The sequence below is a fragment of the Heptranchias perlo genome, chromosome 11 (assembly GCF_035084215.1).
Source record: "Heptranchias perlo isolate sHepPer1 chromosome 11, sHepPer1.hap1, whole genome shotgun sequence".
NCBI classification, from domain to species: Eukaryota; Metazoa; Chordata; class Chondrichthyes; order Hexanchiformes; family Hexanchidae; genus Heptranchias; species Heptranchias perlo.
Window position 1 is genome coordinate 58167628 of NC_090335.1, and position 14458 is coordinate 58182085.

The 14458-nt window shown below is 42.6% G+C and overlaps 1 protein-coding gene across 1 annotated transcript in view; it reads left to right on the plus strand.

Annotated features, from left to right (window-relative positions):
* Positions 1-14458, plus strand: part of LOC137327397 (transmembrane protein 45B-like) — a 75106-nt gene that overhangs the window by 52497 nt on the left and 8151 nt on the right. Inside the window, exons 3-4 of the mRNA XM_067993140.1 lie at positions 4396-4608; positions 9552-9736. Of these exons, the coding sequence (XP_067849241.1) occupies positions 4396-4608; positions 9552-9736 (398 nt within the window). The remainder of the gene's footprint in view (positions 1-4395; positions 4609-9551; positions 9737-14458) is intronic.

Below are 14458 nucleotides of genomic sequence, written 5' to 3' on the forward strand. Positions count from 1 at the left end.
TTGCAATATGTGTTGGCATTTCCCCTTCCATGACTTACATCCTTGTATGTATCAGCTTAAAAACATTTGTCTACTTTAACAGGGTGCTACCAGCAGATGTGTAACTGAAGCTGTCTGATGCCAACTGGGAGAGATATCCTTCACATACTAATCTTCACTTAATACTGTTAATATAGTTCTAAGAGAACCTGCCACACAATATCTAGGAAAGGCAGGCCACTGGTGTGAGGATCCAGAATAAATATGAGCTGACCCAGTTCGAGTAGCAGGCAATAGATCTATTGTGGAGATACTTGGCTCTAGCTGTGGAAGATGGTGAGATTGGTAGGACAGTGCAGGCTGCAGGTTAGTGGCTGTGGACCTAGACATTCATTATGGTATCCCTGTAAACCAAAAGCCACCAGAACAATCTTTATCTTTCACTGTCTTTTCAATCTCTAAAGGTTCTTCTCTCCCATTTTTGGCTTAAGCCTCTTTTTCCTAGAAGGTCCATCACAGCAACATGACAACAGAGGAAGGAGAGGAGAGAAAATATTTCTTCCTCATAGATTAATGCTGAGGATGAAAATGTGGATGATAATGACCAGCCCACCCAAGAGTCGCTGGAGCAATATCCTGCCCTATGTTCCACTGCTTCATCCCTTTTAATATTACCCCGTACATCACTTGCTTTCTCACTCCCACGCACCAGCTCAGATACTATTACCGGGGTGGGGGGGGGGGAGTAGATAATGTGACACCGGGTGATTCACAGACCATGAGGGAGCTGGAGGAGTGGGGAGTGAATGAAGATGTGACAGGTTCCCAGCCGACGTTGTGGGTGATGGTAGTCTTTGGCAAAAGAATCATGGGACTCGATTCTCATGGGCCCTTGCCTGAACATGCAGGTACTGAGGTTAGTTTTTAACGTACGTGCAGCAACTGACAGGTGCGACTGTGAAGTCTACAGATATAATTTTCGGTAACATCAGGGAAGCTCTTTTCCTCATTGCAGGAATCAATGGAACGTGTAGCAACTTCATTGGAATCTGTGGCAGTCCCCACCTCAGAGGTGGCCTAGGACTAGTCAGTGTGTCATCCTCCACGGAAGCACAGAACGTAGCTTTGGAGGCAGTTTGGATAGGTTAGGCAACACTGTGTTCTGGCTTTCTGATACTTGGGATTGGGATACAGCCTGCTGTCTCTTGGGGCTTTCAGGATCTGATAGCAACTGTTGGACATGCCATTAATCAGTGGACAAACATGTCCTGGGACCAGTTGAACGGTGACTGCTGGAGCAGACCTGCATGAGGCTGCTGTTTCTCAGGACAGCTGGATGTGCGAGGCATCCGAACTATTCCCTCAGGGCTGCATGTGGGGCAAGGACAAGGTGCTCAGACGGACATTCTAGAGATACAACCTGCATCGGCACATTCCTAGAACCACGGTGTCATGACAGGAGGGCCACCTCTGTCCCATGTGCCTTTTGTACCATAAGAGCAGCCAATCACTTCTCGTGATACTGGCCCTCAGGTTGCACCTAAAGGAAGCAAGGAGAATAGGCTAAAAAAAAGCACACTTCAACACCCAGCAGAGTGAAGGAGGAGCAGATAAATGGTGTTCACATAAGACATTATTGTAATAAAAACGAATGTGCATTTATTTAATGCTTATTTTTTCACGGAATTTACAGAAATAAATTTTCATCTTCGCCATCTGGGTAGTAATCTGGTGGAGTGGATCAACTGAATGAAAACTAGCCGGTTCTACACAGGCAGAAGATGTGCTCGGCCAGATTACTGCCGAAGTGGTGAAGATGAAAATTTATCCCATAATGTCTTGCTGGGTTTGGTAAGGACAAAGATATGTAGTGAGGTGCTAAGCTTTTTTTGCAATAAAGGATTGGACTTGATCTGAAGGTTGTGAAAATGGAGTAATGGCAGTGGGCGAAAGAAAGAGAATTAAAAAGATGAGACAACTTTGTTAATTATTTGCGATCGGAATTCCGATTGGTTTCTAGTCTCGTTCCTTTGTGCAGGTTGTCAGTAGTTATTAGTGCTGAATGAAGTGTGCAGCATTTTAAAGATAGTCACAGATTAACAAAGACAAACATTGTCAATAATTACATAAATTCTTTACAGAGCAATTAACAATCATTTCAGACCCAGCTGTTCTCATGTGGTGTGAATCAAAGATGCTGAACTAGTTTTAGGTGGCAGGTGCATTTTTGTCATGGGACTTCTCTGCTGTTAAATTGCATCGAATTGTGACCATTTTTCCCACTTGCATGTAATTGGTGTGCACTGACCAACTGGGGCATGAAAGTGGTTGGAAGGCTTAATTTTTATGTATTATAATTGGATAGAACATGTCAGGCTTCCGTGTTGTGTCGTCATATCTATAAAGGTCTATAAATACATCAACACATGGTGCTCAGCTCCTACAGGAGCTAGTTTCTTGGGCAGTGGCTTGGTAACTCTCAAAACAACACTATGAAATAAAAGTGAGTGTGGAGTCAAGGTTAGAGAGGCAGCAAAGAGTATCAAAATGGGTATCCTTTAACTTTTCTTTTCTAAAGATACTGTTATGCACAAGCAAAGGCACTCCCCTACAGGGGACCCAATCTTTGTACGGTAAATGCAATAACGTTTGAAAACTGTGGGCAAATGTCACGTGATCAAATGCCACATGATCAAACCTCTGGGAATACGTTCAGCCAGTGTTGGCAACGTTACCCTGCATTCTCGTGGTCAAGTCATGGAAAATGTGGTCAGCTTACTTACCCTAACACGTAGTACAATAAGGAACTGTTGGATATGATCAATATCCAAGCACAGTGCTGTGCATAGCACATTCATATGTTTTATTGATTGTGATTTGGTAGATCAGCCTACTTGGATACAAGTTGTATCCTCTGACTCCTCAACAAATATTCTCAATATGTTATATGCAGCCCACAGTGAGTTCATTGGTAACTTAATACAAAATACCACATAATTATTGATTTTTACCACATCAGGAACCATGTGCTAGGTTATTTTGCAGTTACATCAATGTAACTGATCATACCCTCAGTTGGAATTGATTTTAACAGTATAATTAAACAGATGCCAAATTCTGAAGCTCTGCAGAGCAACAATAATATAGGAACCTGAAAATGTTGGCTGGGATGTTCCTTTTGATTTGCTTCCAGATACACACGGAATCTGGGCGCAAACAAGTCAAGTCGCGTAAAAGATCATGGATTTTTGGATGTAAATAAATTAAGCTTATAACTATAATTCTCCCAAGTACCCGTGATCTTTTACGTGCGTCCATTAATCCCTGTGCCTGAATGAGTCCCTGCCCACGAAACTGGCTATGCCCCCAGCACCAAAATGCAAGTTTCTTCCAATTGCGCTTGTTCGGGGGGGTTTATTACATTGCGCCCAGATTCTCAGGCACATAAGCACCGTGGTCACAAGAATCCAGTGAAAATAGCTGACCAGCAATGAATTAAAGCCTCAGGCCTGCCTGCTGCTGCAGACATCATACATCTTTAAAAGAAATTGAACGATCTGCTCATTTTCTGGCTATTCCTCTGCAGGGTGGGTAAAGTTTAAAAATACTTCAGACTCTGTACAGAGAGATTTAAATTAATTACTGTAAAAATTATTGTGACAGAGATAAGTGCTGCTTCCCTTGTAGTTTCCAGTTTCACTCTGAAGGGATTTTTTTTCCCTCTCACCTTTTATACTGCCCCACCCTAGCACCTTGTGGCTCTGTTCCAGTCACGAATCGATTACGCTGGCTGATTGCACTTTTTCATGGGAGATTTTACATTCAGGCTTATGTTAATTAGTTTACGTGGAAACTTGAGTGCATTTTGGATGCAATTTCCCAATTGTGCCCTTGGAGGAAACTCCATGCCGTTATTTTTAAAGAGAATCTGTATAACCTAACAATTTACAGAGCTACTACTGTTAGAGGATAAAAGATAGAATTTAGAATACTGTAAATAAAATTTAGTTAAAGTTGCCTGGCTGTTGTGCATAAGACTGAGAGACTGATAATGCACTCAGGGTGCAGTAGTGCAAGGGACCACTGCTCTTTGTGGCCTGCACTGCAATAATAAGACCTCATTTCATATTACGGGATCAGCTCACTTCCACAATATTGTGCACTTCCAGCACACGGAGGGTGAATTTTCGCAGGGGTTCTGACGGCTCATTAGTGTGCCCTTTATGGAGGATGCAGAGAAAGAAAACCAAAAATTGGGGGAAATAAGCATCCTCATGTAATTTTGTACAATACAATGTATTAAGGTGTTCTCCATCCAATAAACATAAAAGGACATGAAGTGTCCAGGGTTTGAAGAAGAATACTGATTAGCTATGAGACTGAGATATCCTTTTAATCTTTTATTCTTTATTGCAGGTATGATAGCGGAGCAATTTGTTCCTGATGGGCCCCATCTGAAGCTGTATAACTATGAGGAACAGCATTGGGACCACCTGATGAACTGGCAGCATGCAACTATGTATCTCTTCTTCGGCATCTCAGGGATTGTGGACATTATAGTTCACATAACCCCTGCAGTGCCATTGGCCTTGGACAGGCTCATGCTTGCCATTGCAGTCTTCATTGAAGGTTTGCTAATTTATTCTTAAAGTAACAAAAAACACTGACCTAACTGTTTATCATTTATAACTGAGATTTGGCCACATGGGGGCACTCACCACACAGTGACCCAAAATGCTCATCCAATGTGGTAAATTGTCAAAAAAATGTGATAAATAAGTATAATCTTCAAAGAAACCACGTCAATTATCAATTGCTCAAGAAACTTTTAAAAATCAATCTGGTTTAATGATTTTGGCTGCTAATATGGTTAGAAAACTTTATTTGACACCTATAGCCCATATACACTAGCTAGGAAGAGTAGAGTTTGAAAAGGAATAGTTGGAAATATCTGTGACACAATTATACTTGTTAGGTGATTGTTATCATGATAGTTCAGCTTTCCTATTCCTGTGGCTGTACATGTAAAGGAAGGACTTGTGTTTATATAGCACTTTATCACATCCTGGAAATCTCCCAAAAGAGCTTCTCATATATAGTGAATTGCTTTGAAAGTACAGTCACTATTGTTATTAGGCAAATGTCGGAGCCATTTTACACACAGCAGTGTCCCACAAACAACAATGATCTGTAGCTTTTGCTGATGGCGGTTGAAAGAATCGCAACACAGAATTCAGCCCAACCAGTCCATGTTGGTGTTGTCACCCACACAACCAGTAGTCCTAATTCCACCCCCTGGTCCCATATCCCTTTTTTCTCCTATCCTTCAACAACCTATCTAACCTATTCTTAAATGTTGACATGGTCTCCGCTTCAATCACTAACCTCTGGTAATGCATTCCACAGCCTCACAACCCTGTGTAAAACAGTTTCTCCTCTTTTTCCTAAATCTCGTACATTTAATCTTATATACATGTCCCTTTGACATCAAGAGAACTCCCGCTCTTCGAACTGTGGCATGGAACCTTTAGCATTCTGAGCTATTGGAATAGATAGGCAGGGCCTTCATTTAACATCTCATCTGAATGAGAACACTTTTGACAATGCAGCACGCCCTCAGAACTGCACTGAAATATCAGCCTAGATTGTGTGCTGAAGTCGTGGAGTGGGGCTTGAACCCAAAATCTTTGACTCAGAAGTACGAGTGTTACCAACTGACCCAAGCTAACACACAATGTACAACACATTTGCTGGTGTGTTAATGACGGTACCCACTGTCAGATTCCTATTTTCCTGCGCAACCCAATTGATTGCTGACTGACTCTCTGTATCCACTCCCTAAGGTGAGGATTCATTTCCTTAGTCAAACAATCTCACTTATTCATTTCACTCGAGAGGATAACTCTTACTGACCATTGTTTGTGATCTTGTACCTATCATGGCAACTTGCATTCAGTTTCCTTAACCAAATGCTTCAGAAGCATGTGATACGATTCAAGTATGTCTCTCCATAATGTTTACTTGTGTTCACAGCAAAAAGGAATTTTCAAAATGCAGGCTGAGTCTCCAAAAAACTGAAGCCACCTCCTTATGCATGTTGTAAATGGGCTAGTGAGTCACAGGATGAACAATTATAATCATAGAATCTTACAGCACAGAAGGAGGTCATTCAGTCCGTCAGGTTTGTGCCAGCTCTCTGAAAAAGTATCCAATTAGCCTCATTCCCCATACCCTTCAAAATTTTTCTTTTTCAAATATTTATCCACATCCCCTTTTAAAAAATATTATGGATTCTGCTTCCGCCATTGTTTCTGTTAAGTATTCCATGTCTTAACAATCCTATGTCTAAAACAAATTTTAACTTCTCCCTCCATTCTTTTTATGATGGTCTCAAATTTATGTCCTCACCAACCTGTGTAATAATTTTTCCCATTATTGAAACATTTCATAATTTTGAATACATAGATTTCTTCTGAACCTTTTTTGTTCTAATGAAATGATTCCCAATTTTTCTAGTCTCTCTTGATAACTAAAACCTCTCACCCCCTCAGATCATTTGAGTTAATCTCATCCCTACCTTCTCAATGGCTTTTTAAAAATTTGTACTCGGGATGTGGACAATGCTGGCAAGGCTGAATTTATTCCCTATCCCTAGTTGCCTTGAGGAGGTGGTGGCGGACCTTCTCCTTAAGCCACTGCAGTCTTTGTGTGACAGTGCTCCCATGATGGAATTCCAGGATATTGACCCAGCAATGACGAAGGAACGGGGATAAATGTACAAGCCAGGATGGTACGAATTGAAGAGAATCTTGCAGGTGATGATATTTTGCATGACTTTGCTGCCCTTGTCCTTCCCTGTGGTAGAGGTCACGGGGGAGGGAGGTGTTGTTGAAGTAACGTTTGAGTTGCTGTGTCACAGTAAGGTAAATATTGATCGATTGTTTCCACTGTTCGGTGAGACAGTAGCCAGTGGGCACAAATTTAAAATTAACATGAAAAGAATTAAAGGAAAGATTAGAAAAAATGTCTTTATGTAGAGGCCAGTTAGACTTTTATCCATTGCAGAACGTTTTTTCTAAACTCTTGCTTTCAGCTGCCATTTCCTGGGCAGGATGGAAATGTCTTTGGGGTTCTGATGACGCATCCGCATTTGGAAGCGGGAGAGCAATTCTTGACAGGACAATAAAGGGAAGATGTGACTATATTTCATGCATTATGTACACACCCTTACTCCATGATCCACATTTACTGGCCTAGACACTCCTTCCTAAGCATGCCAGTGGAGACCTGTCTTTGGCAGCTTTGTTTCACATAGGAGGCTGCTGTGCCACTTGCTGGAGGCTAGCCTGCAGACAACTTATACTATAGGGAAGGCTCTTTCATGCCACTGACTACTGTAAAGCCACCACCAGTGACAGATACTAAAACAGTCAGTCAGTCAGCTGTCCACAGATGCAGGAAGCAAGTGACAGGGCCATTTGAAAGGGGAAAGGGGAAACACATTCGAGACATCAGCTCAGCAGAGCACAAAACGTTTCCTGGTGGTAGAGTTCCCAAGAGTGCAGAGCATCATAGGTGGCACACTAGTATTGTGCAGACTATTGAGCCTGGCCACGACCTCCTGGCAGGCAAGATTCACTGCTGTCAGCTATGACTCAGTGGTAGCACTCTCACCTCTCAGTCAGAAGGTTATGGGTTCAAGCCCCACTCCAGGGACTTGAGCGCAAAATCTAGGCTGACACTCAAGTGCAGTACTGAGGGAATGCTGCACTGTCAGAGGTGCCGTCTTTCAGATGAGACGTTAAACCGAGGCCCCATCTGCTCTCTCGGGTGGATGTAAACTATCCCATGGCACTATTCTACCCAGTGTCCTGGCCAATATTTATCACCCAATCAACACCTAAAAATAGATTGGGGCAGAAATCGCTCACAAAATAACGGAGATCTCAACAGTGCTCTCCGTTGTTAGTGACTAAATGGAAGAGCAAGTGCCAGCGTTCGCATATGCGCAGTGACATGCAGAAATCCAGAACTTGCTCCTAGTGGTTTGCTGGTGATATGACAGCTTTGAATTAAAGGGATATCGCACGCTGCAATCAGAGAAATCATTGAAAAAGTACAAACTTGCTTATCTGCACAGATGGGAAGTAACTAATTATGCCGCCAAATAGGTGCACATAAAAATGCAGGACTAAACTAAGTTTTAATGACTGCCAAACAACTAAAAATTAACTTCTAAAAATGTGGAGTCCTATTACTGCTTACTTTACTAGTTTTTGGTCATTTAAAAAAAATGTTAATTTTTTTTTACTTTTCTCTTTGGTATCTTTTCATAGGTGCAGAAGGAGGCCATTCGGCCCATCGTGTCCGTGCCGGCCAAAAAAGAGCTATCCAGCTTTATCCCACTTTCCAGCACTTAGTGAAGTGCTGTAACCTATAGCCATATAGGTTACAGCACTTCAAGTGCTCATCCAAGTACTTTTTAAATGAGTTGAGGGTTTCTGCCTCTACCACCCTTTCAGGCAGTGAGTTCCAGACCCCCACCACCCTCTGGGTGAAAAAAATTCTCCTCAGCTCCCCTCTAATCCTTCTACCAATTACTTTAAATTTATGCCCCTGGTCACTGACCCCTCTGCTAAGGGAAAAAGGTCCTCCCTATCCACTATAATCCTGTAATAATTTTATATACCACAGTTAAATCTCCCCTCAGCCTCCTTTGTTCCAAAGAAAACAACCCCAGCCTTTCCAGTCTTTTCTCATAGCTAAAATTCTCCAGCCCTGGCAACATCCTTGTAGACCTCCTCTGTACCTTCTCTAGTGCAATCACATCTTTCCTGTAATGTGATGACCAAATTGTATGCAGTACTCAAGTTGTGGCCCAACCAACGTTTTATACAGTTCTAGCATAACCTCTCTGCTCTTATATTCTATGCCTCAGCTAATAAAGGAAAGTATCCCGTATGCCTTCTCAACCACCTTATCTAACCATCCTGCTACCTTCAGTGATATGTGGATATGCTTTCCAAGGTCCCTTTGTTCCTCTACACCTCTCGTATCCTCCCATTTATTGTGTATTCCCTTGCCTTGTTTGCCCTCCCCAAATGCATTACCTCACACCTCTTTGGATTGAATTCCATTTGCCACTTTTCTGCCCGCCTGACCAGTCCATTGATATCTTCCTGCAGTCTACAGCTTTCCTCCTTACTATCTACCACACAGCTAATTTTTGTATCATCTGCAAACTTCTTGATCAAGCTCCCCACATTCAAGTCCAAATCAATAATATATACCACAAAAAGCAAGGGACCTAGTTTAATTCAATTATTTCTTACCCTCTCTATTTCACTGCCTAACTGTTTTTACACTGATTTAAAATGTTGTACCTTTCACTTCCTGGTTTAACGCTGCAAGCCTGCAGAGACAGTGAATGCAGCTGTTAAAAATGCTGCGATCTGATTGGTCGAGGGGAGAGATCGCTCCTCTCGGTGGTTCACCTGGTAAAACCCAGAGGCTTTGAAAATCACAAAGAAAGTATTCAATCTATCCTCTTTAAAATTTTATTTTGTTTGCAGGTTTCTTGTTTTATTACCATGTCCATGGGCGTGCGATGCTTGACATTCATGTGCACATCCTGCTGTTGGTGGCAGTGTTTGGCGGTTCCATCAGCATCTTTCTTGAAGTCTTCCTCCGTGGGAACATAGTACTGGAGCTTTTGAGGACAAGCCTCTGTATACTGCAGGGCAGCTGGTTCTGGCAGGTAAGGGATTCTTTTAGTTAGGGATATCTTTTCCCTTCTATAAACTACTAATATAAATGCTTTCCTCAATCCACTAACTCTCGTATGTAACTATGAAAATAGGATAAGGGACAATAAAGGAGTAACACTGGAGACAGAAAATGAACAAAAGTGGAGTTAGTAAGCGAAACAAGAATGAGGGTAGAGAAGGGAAATCATATTTGTGCCAATAAGAGAAAGATTGTACAAATTTATGCAGATAAATGCTTCAAAAACAGGGTTGGGAAAGGCTCTGCTGTTATAAATTGGGTAGCCAGGTGGTGAAGGATAGAATACTAGAGCCTAGTCTTCAGTTGCTTCCAAACCTTTATTCACAGAGCTCCACATTACATCCCCCACCACACCCTAGATCAGCTCTCTTATTAATGGATACAAGAGTCCCCAATTGATACGCACCACCTGAATACAGTGAACACATTGATATAAACCACATGGATACAATTGACATCTGCAAATAGTTCAAACACCGAGGTCTTCTGTACATGCGCAGAAACAACTTCTTGTTCTTGGTTTTATTGTTCCATCCATTAGTCCAGAACCTGTATTGGTGATGCGTAATTGCACATGACAGAAATATAGGCTCTTCACCCTTATAGAATCATAGAAAGTTATAGCACAGAAGGAGGCCATTCGGCTCATTGTGTCTGTGCCGGGCGAAAAAGAGCTATCTATCATAATCTCAATTTCCAGTGCTTGGTCCGTAGCCCTGTAGGTTATGGCACTTCAAGTGCACATCTAAGTATTTTTTTAATGAGTTGAGGGTTTCTGCTTCTACCACCCTTTCCAGACCCCCACCACCCTCTGGGTGAAAATATTTCTTCTCAGCTCCCCTCTAATCCTTCTACCAATTACTTTAAATCTATGTCCCCTGGTCACTGATGCCTCTGCTGAGGGAAATAGGTCCTCCATATCCACGCTATCTAGGCCCCTCCTAATTTTATACACCTCAATTAAATCTCCCCTCAGCCTCCTCTGGTCCAAAGAGAACAACCCCAGCCTATCCAATCTTTCCTCATAGCTAAAATTCTCCAGCCCTGGAAACATTCTCGTAAATCACTTCTATATCCTCTCTAGTGCAATCACATCTTTCCTGTAATGTGGTGACCAGAACTGTACACAGTACTCAAGCTGTGGCCTAACTAGTGTTTTATACAGTTCTAGCATAACCTCCCTGCTGTTATATTCTGTGCCTCAGCTAATAAAGGAAAATATCCCGTATGCCTTCTTAACCAGCTCTACCTGTCCTGCTACCTTCAGGGATCTGTGGACATGCACTCCAAGGTCCCTCCGTTCCTCTACACCTCTCAGTATCCTCCCATTTATTATGTATCCCTTGCCTTGTTTACCCTCCCCAAATGCATTACCTCACACTTCTCTGGATTGAATTCCATTTGCCAATTTTCTGCCCACCTGACCAGTCCATTGATATCTTCCGGCAGTCCACAGCTTTCCTCCTCACTATCTACCACACGGCCAATTTTTGTATCATCTGCAAACTTCTTAATTATGCCCCTTACATTTAGGTCTAAATCATTTATATAGACCACAAAAAGCAAGGGACCTAGTACTGAACTCTGTGGAACCCCACTGGAAACAGCCTTCCAGTCACACAAACACCCATCGACCATTACCCTTTGTTTCTTGCCACTGAGACAATTTTGGATCCAATTTGCCACTTTCATTTAGATCCCATGGGCTTTTACTTTTCTGATCAGTGTGCCATGTGGGAACTGGTCAAAAGCCTTGCTAAAATTCACGTAGACTACATCAAACGCATTACCCTCATCGACCCTCCTTGTTATCTCCTCAAAAAATTCAGCCAAGTTAGTCGGACACGACCTTCCCTTAATAAATCCAGACTGACTGTCCTTGATTAATCTGTGCCTTTCTAAATGACGATTAACATTGTCCCTCAGAATTGTTTCCAATAATTTGCCCACCACCGAGGTAAGGCTGACTGGCCTGTAATTACTCTGTCTATCCTTTTCTCCCTTTTTAAACAACGGTACAACATTAGCAGTCCTCCAATCCTCCGGCGCCACACCTGTAGCCAGAGAAGATTTGAAAATGATGGTCAGAGCCTCTGCTATTTCTTCCCTTGCTTCTCTTAACAGCCTGGGATACAATTCATCCAGGCATGGCGATTTATCCCCTTAATATTGCCTCCTTCACTATGTTTATCCCATCCAATATTTCACACTCCTCCTCCTTAACTACAATGTCTGCATCGTCCCTCTCTTTTGTGAAGACAGATGCAAAGTATTCATCTGGAACCATGCCCACATCTTCCGCCTCCATAAATAGGTTACCTTTTTGGTCTCTAATAGGCCCTACTCTTTCCTTAGTTATCCTCTTGCTCTTAATGTATTTATAAAACATCTTTGGGTTCTCCTTGATCTTACTTGTCAGTATTTTTTCATGCCCTCTTTGCTTTCCTAATCTTTTTAATTTCACCCCTGCACTTTCTATACTCCTCTAGACTTTCTGCAGTATTGAGCTCTCCGTATCGGACATCTGTATGCTCCTTGACATCCAGGGGGCTCTAGATTTGGCATTCCCACCCTTTTTCTTTGTGCTCTGAACCCTCATTATCTCCCCCTTGAATGCCTCCCAATGTTCTGCCACTGATTTACCTTCAAGTAGCTGTTTCCAGTTCACTTTTGCTAAATCACTTCTCAGCTTAGTAAAGTTTGCCTTTCCCCAGTTGAGAACTTTTACTCCTGTTCTATTTTTGTCCTTTTCCATGACTATGTTAAATCTAACTGAATTATGATCACTACCACCAAAATGCTCTCCCACTGATAATACTTCCACCTGCCTAGCTTCATTCCCTGAAACTAAGTCCAGAACTGCCTCCTCTCTTGTTGGGCTTGCCACATACTGGCTAAAAAAAAGTTTTCCTGAATGCATTTTAAGAATTCTGTGCCCTCTATACTTTTTACGCTGATCCTATCACAGTTAATATTAGGGTAGTTGAAATCCCTTACCCTTACTGCCCTATTGTTTTTGCACTTCTCAGAAATTTGCCTACATATTTGCTCTGCTATCTCCCTCTGACTGCATGGTGGGGGGGCAGGTCTATAGTACACTCCCAGCAGTGTGATTGCCCCTTTTTTGTTCTCTAGCTCAACCCATATGACCTCATTTGATGATCCTTCTAACATATCATCCCTCCTCAGAGCTGTCATTATTTCCTTTATCAATATTCCCCTTCCCCCCCCTTTTTTATTCCCTTCCCCCCCCCCCTCTCTCTCGTCTGAAAACCCTGTAACCAGGAATGTTGAGCTGCTATTCCTGCCCCTGTTTAAGCCATGTTTCAGTAATAGCTAAGATATCATACTTCCACATGTCCATCTGTGTCCTCAGCTCATCTGCCTTATTCAATAAACTCCCTGCATTGAAGTATTTACCATTTAGCACTGCCAAACTTCTTTGTTGTCTTATGTGGTAGAGCACATTTTTTCCTTGCATATTACATGGTATAATAAGTGGATTCAGGTGGAACCAATTGTAACTAGATTGGATGTTTAATGAAATTGATCCACATGATTGCTGAGTGCATGGAAGGTTTAGAGAAATTGTACTGGGACACCAATGGATAAGTCATAGATTTCCAATAGCTTAATGGATGCTGCAGTAATGCTGATTCACAAGATTATAATATAAATATGCAAAAGGAAGGCCATTCAGCCGTCTAGGCTCATTATAGAGAATGAGTCTACAGAACCCTATCATAGCATCCAGCTGTTTCTGAGATGATTCAAGTTTTTCATTTCATTATTATAGCTAGGTTTATATGATGTGTTGATTGCTCTTTGTGTGATGAAGAATCTCCTGACGTCATTCTTAAATTTGCTTTTCACCAGTTTGAACATGTGCAACCTTGTGCTACTGTCATGGTTCAGTTTGAAGTAGTGTTCCCAATTTACCTTTTCGATACAATACTGTCTCAAGTACCTCTATAAGGTCACTTCTGAATCACCTCCTTTCTATTGCTTTAACTATATAGCTTAGAATTCTGTTTTCTTTGTTGATTGTTGCACTGCAATGATTGACATGTTGAGTGCAGAGTCGAGTCAAAAACAATAGGGGCTCGATTTTAGGAGGGAGGTGGGTTGGCAGCGGGGGGTCGACTGGGCCCGTGGGTAACGCGCCCAGTGAATTCGGGGTGCTCCGCACGCGATTGCAGCCCAATTGAAACCTTGGCTTCCGGGTTTCGCGCTGGAAAGCTGTGCAGCGGACGGACTGTGCAGCCGCATCATAGGCCGTCAGCTGGAGGAGCCCTATTTAAAGGGGTAGTCCTCCACTGACTGATGCTGCAGAAAGGAGCCAAAATTACAGCATGGAGCAGCCCAGGGGGAAGGCTTCTCTCAGGTTTAATGATGCCTCACTCCGGGTTCTACTGGATGGGGTGAGGAGGAGGGGGAGGTCAGAGATCTTCTCCCTGGCAGACGGAAGGAAGAGGCCTGCCTCTGCCACCACGAAGGCCTGGCTCGAAGTGGCAGAGGAGGTCACCAGCACCACCAACATATCATGAACCTGCATACAGTGCAGGAGGCGCTTCAATGACCCAAGTAGATCAGCCGATGTGAGTAAACTTACTCATTCCCCTACACTCCATCTACCACATTACCGCCCCCACCCCAAATCTCCTTCTGCACTGCCAACACTACTCTGTCACAT